The following is a 4,193-nucleotide window of genomic DNA, read 5'->3' as shown; positions in this document are numbered from 1 at the left end:
ATCTATCACGGGGCCTGATCATCATCATGTCCAGCTCCAACTCCAGCATCAGCATCAGCAGCTCCACCCCCCCCCAAAGTGAGGAGCCTGGTCCCCAGGCCAGCCAGTATAGGCATGAAAGTCAGCTGTGGTGGGGAACTGGTAGGCAGGAGCGGCGTGCAGGGAGAAACTCCTGAAGGTATCCAATATGAATAGCTGGCCGCGGTGGAGGGACTCTATCCGGTCCTCTTGCCTCTGCATATAAGTCTCCATGCGGCCCTCCAGTGCGTCAAAACGCTGATGGAGAGTGAGTGGAGTGCCTGGAGCAGCAGCATCCTCCATCGGAATGTCCTCCTGAGGCGCAACGACATGAATAGGCTCTGGTACTCATCCATGTTAATTTTATGGTACAGAAAATATATTATTAAAACTTGACGAATGAAGTTTGGATGATATAATTTAAAATTCTAATTTCTAAAGGTGCTAACGTGCTGTCTCCAGAATTCCTTTTTGAAGTTCCTAAACGACCACCATTATTTGAAATTTTAAATTTTTTGTATTTTTTTTGTTAATTTCTTGGTGGATTGGTGGGCTGGCCCGTTTGATCTACTAACCCGTGGTAGGTGAGCCGGACCATAAAAATTCTGACAAAATAAAAAGTGGGCAGGTTAAGTTGGTCCGTTTTTAAGGTGGGCCAAAGTGAACTGGCCCACATGAATCAAACTGACCCGCTTTAACAGCTCGACTTATTTAAAATAGTTGAAAGTTGTTTATAAACAATTCCTATGAATTCAAATACAAGTTTACTTCACCTTCTTCAAGCTTCCAAGAAAAGAGAGGAAATATAGTTGAAAGGAATCATTACTGACTTTCCCAATGGATGATCGAAATCAAACTCCAGCAACCATCGCCGGCCACGTGGTGGCGATGCCATACCCAGGACGAGGTCACGTGAACCCCATGATGAACCTCTGCAAGTTGCTCCTGTCCAAGAACTCCGACATCCTCGTAACCTTCGTAGTCACCGAAGAATGGTTCGGCTTCATCGCCTCCGATCCTAAACCCGAAAACATCAGATTCGCCACAATCCCCAACGTTATTCCCTCCGAACACGTTCGAGCCAACGACTTCGTCGCCTTCCTCGAAGCCGTTATGGTCAAAATGGACGCTCCCTTTCAAGACTTACTCCACCGCCTCCACCCGCCGCCAACAGTAATCATATACGACACTTATCTTTCCTGGGTCGTTCGCGTTGCAAATCGGACCAACATTCCGGTGGCGTCGTTTTTCCCAATGTCCGCGTCGTTTTTCGCTGTGCTCAAACACTACCATCTTCTTCAACAAAATGGTCACTACCCTGTAAATGTATCAGGTCAGTTACTTTCTATTCCCCACAAAACCCTATAAATGACAATACTTTTAGAATAATTACACCTGTTTCATTGCAAACTTTATTTATTCGTCTCTCACTATGTAGTATGTAAATCACATTTTATATATATATATATATAAAGTTAGTAAAGTATCATATTATACAAAGTTGGTCTTAATTTACAAAAAATAAAATTAGTAAGATATACAGAAATTGGTACAGTCCATATAATTTGGAATGTTGATTGTGATATAATAATTGAAGCCTTGTGTTTTTGTTTAAATGATTGCAACAGAAGACGGTGAGAAACGTGTGGACTATATTCCAGGGAACTCGTCAATTCGTCTAGCAGATTTTCCACTTCATGATGAAAGTTGGCGCAGCCGAAAATTGTTGGAATTGGCTTTGAATCATGTACCGTGGGTGCATAAATCGCAATATCTATTATTTCCTTCCATATATGAGCTTGAGCCTCGTGCTATTGATGCTTTGAAAGCAGAGTTCTCCATTCCCATTTACACTGTTGGCCCTGCCATACCTTATTTTGGTAATGGTCACATTGGTGCTTCTAAACATGGCTACTTTGAATGGCTTGACAACCAACCCTCTGGCTCGGTACTATACATTTCTCAGGGAAGCTTTCTTTCGGTTTCTAGTGCACAAATTGATGAAATTGCGGCTGGTGTACGCGAAAGTGGTGTTCGATTCTTGTGGGTGCAAGGTAAAGAGAGTGACAGGTTGAAAGAGATGTGTGGGGATAAGGGAGTGGTTTTGGGATGGTGTGACCAAATGAGGGTGTTGCAGCATCATGCTATTGGGGGGTTTTGGTCACATTGTGGGTGGAATTCTACTAGAGAAGGTGTTTATTGTGGTGTTCCTTTTCTTGCATTTCCCATATTTATGGACCAACCATTAAATGGTAAGTTTATTGTAGAGGAGTGGAAGGTGGGGTGGAGGGTGAAAAAAGAGGTTAAGCAAGACATTTTGATAACAAGAGATGAAATTGCTGGGCTTATTAAAAAGTTTATGGATCAGAGTGATGATGAAGTGAGGGATATGAGGAAAAGAAGCAGGGAGATGAAGCAGCTATGTCAGCATGCGATTGCACCTGGAGGGTCATTAGAAACCAACATGAATGCTTTTCTTTCGCATATATTACAGGGTGCCAAGCCAGAGTAAGAGTTGGTTTGAGAATTTCTCTTTTTAATCCTCTAATTTCTTTTAGTTATATACAATATAGAGTTAGTCATGTAATTGCATTTTGTTTGCTAAACAAAGAAATAAACATGTTCTTCACTTTAAACACAAAAAATAAAATAAAATTCTTCACTGTTAAAAGTTAAAACAAAATTTGGTTGATGTAAACAGGCTATTAACTGGTTTAACTAATTCTACTTAAACCGAAAACTTTGCCAATTAGTGCCACTCTTACAACACTGGGAAAACACAGTGTGCGAAGCCATTGGCATAACTACTTTTCTGTCATTTGAAAATGGAGTGATTGACCAGCTGGGAAAATTTGTGAAATGTGTGTGCAAGTATATTGTTCTCTGAAAATTCGTTTGGACCTTTCTAAGCTGAAAAATGTCAGTAATTCATATGCTTAATCAACCCGTGTCAGTACGAGTTAAAATTTAAATATCTACAAATATGTTAGTAATATATTTTATTACAAATGAAATCGAAGCAATATATATATATATATATAAAAGAATGAATAAGATTCGGTTATGATAGTTCAAAAATTATTTTTAATAAAATATTGTAAATTAAAATTTGAAAATACATGTATTTTTTGTTTTAACTTAATTATTTTGATAATGATTTATAATTATTTTATTATAATTAACATTGATTGAATAAATTAAAATATTAATTGAATATTGAAAAATTCAAATATCTTTTATAATTAAATAATTTATTGTATAGAAAATTGATTTGACGTAAAAATTTATTTAAAAAAAACATGTAATATGATTATATATAGTCATAGCAAAGAAAAAAAGAATATAAAAAATATTTTCAAAAATTAAATTTATAATATTATGATTGAAATCGAATTTAGAGTTATATTATACTTAATTTTTTTAAAGAAATATAGCTTTACATAAATGAAATAGAATGAATGTGAGTATATATATAAAAAAAAACACTAAATTACATTTTAATTCTTCTATAATATCTAATATGCAACTATGGTTTTCAAATTTTAAATTTTGCAATTTTTTCTCTTCAATTTTGTATAATTTATTATTATTTTTTTCTACAGTAGGAAACTGAATAGCGAAAACAGAGAAGAAACTAAACTACAAAAAATGAATCAAGTCCCTAGAGTTGTATGCCATGTGGTGAAATTTGACGCATTTGTAGCTCCCCAAGAGGCCAACACATCAACTGTATTGTTGGTTTGTCTAACAACTACTTTAAATCTCACGGTCCAATCTTTATTGCAAAGACAAAAAATCTCATGAATGAGATCATTGTAAATATGTCAAGCTCTTCTGTAAACCAACTTCTCCTCAATGGCTCTAATTGCATTGATGCAGTCGGATTCACAGACACCAAACTCCTCAATTCCCAACAGTTAGATAAGCCATGTTTAATGGCCAAAACCTCAGCTCGTAAGGGATCTCCTCCATTTGCCTGACCTACAAAGCCTGAAATCCAATGGCCAACAGCGTCCCTAATCACTCTTCCATATAGTCCATATTTTGTTGGTTCCTGAGCCAATTGTCATCCACGTTCAATTTATAGCAGAACCTTCTAGGATTAGCCAATGGTGGTCATGTCCAATATTCTTTTTGAGTATTTTCTGTTAGGTCCAGAGTAGGCTTAATAGTTA

General features: G+C 36.8%; 1 protein-coding gene across 2 annotated transcripts; it reads left to right on the top strand.

The window, feature by feature from the left end:
* Positions 1 to 768: 768 nt before the first annotated feature.
* Positions 769 to 2,673, top strand: LOC109792530 (UDP-glycosyltransferase 87A1). 2 transcript variants are annotated; one of them, XM_020351956.3, is made up of 2 exons: positions 769 to 1,351; positions 1,650 to 2,673. In XM_020351956.3, the coding sequence occupies exons 1-2, from the start codon at positions 856 to 858 to the stop codon at positions 2,528 to 2,530; spliced, it is 1,377 nt and encodes a 458-aa protein (XP_020207545.1). In that variant the 5' UTR covers positions 769 to 855; the 3' UTR covers positions 2,531 to 2,673. The 2 variants fall into 2 exon arrangements, with proteins under 2 accessions (XP_020207545.1, XP_020207541.1); XM_020351952.3 differs by having other exon boundaries at positions 771 to 1,351; positions 1,647 to 2,673.
* The last annotated feature ends 1,520 nt before the right edge of the window (positions 2,674 to 4,193 follow it).

The sequence above is a fragment of the Cajanus cajan genome, chromosome 9 (genome assembly GCF_000230855.2).
Source record: "Cajanus cajan strain Asha chromosome 9, NIPB_CcT2T_4, whole genome shotgun sequence".
Classification (NCBI taxonomy): Eukaryota; Viridiplantae; Streptophyta; class Magnoliopsida; order Fabales; family Fabaceae; genus Cajanus; species Cajanus cajan.
The sequence above is the reverse complement of the archived record's forward strand: the minus strand, read 5'-3'. Positions and strand labels throughout refer to the sequence as shown.

Excerpts from the sequence above, each read along its gene's own strand:
- LOC109792530 (XM_020351952.3), top strand. The coding sequence starts at position 856 with ATGGATGATCGAAATCAAACTCCAGCAACCATCGCCGGCCACGTGGTG. Across the intron at positions 1,352-1,646 it reads CTACCCTGTAAATGTATCAG|AAGACGGTGAGAAACGTGTG; the intron begins GTCAGTTACTTT and ends TGATTGCAACAG.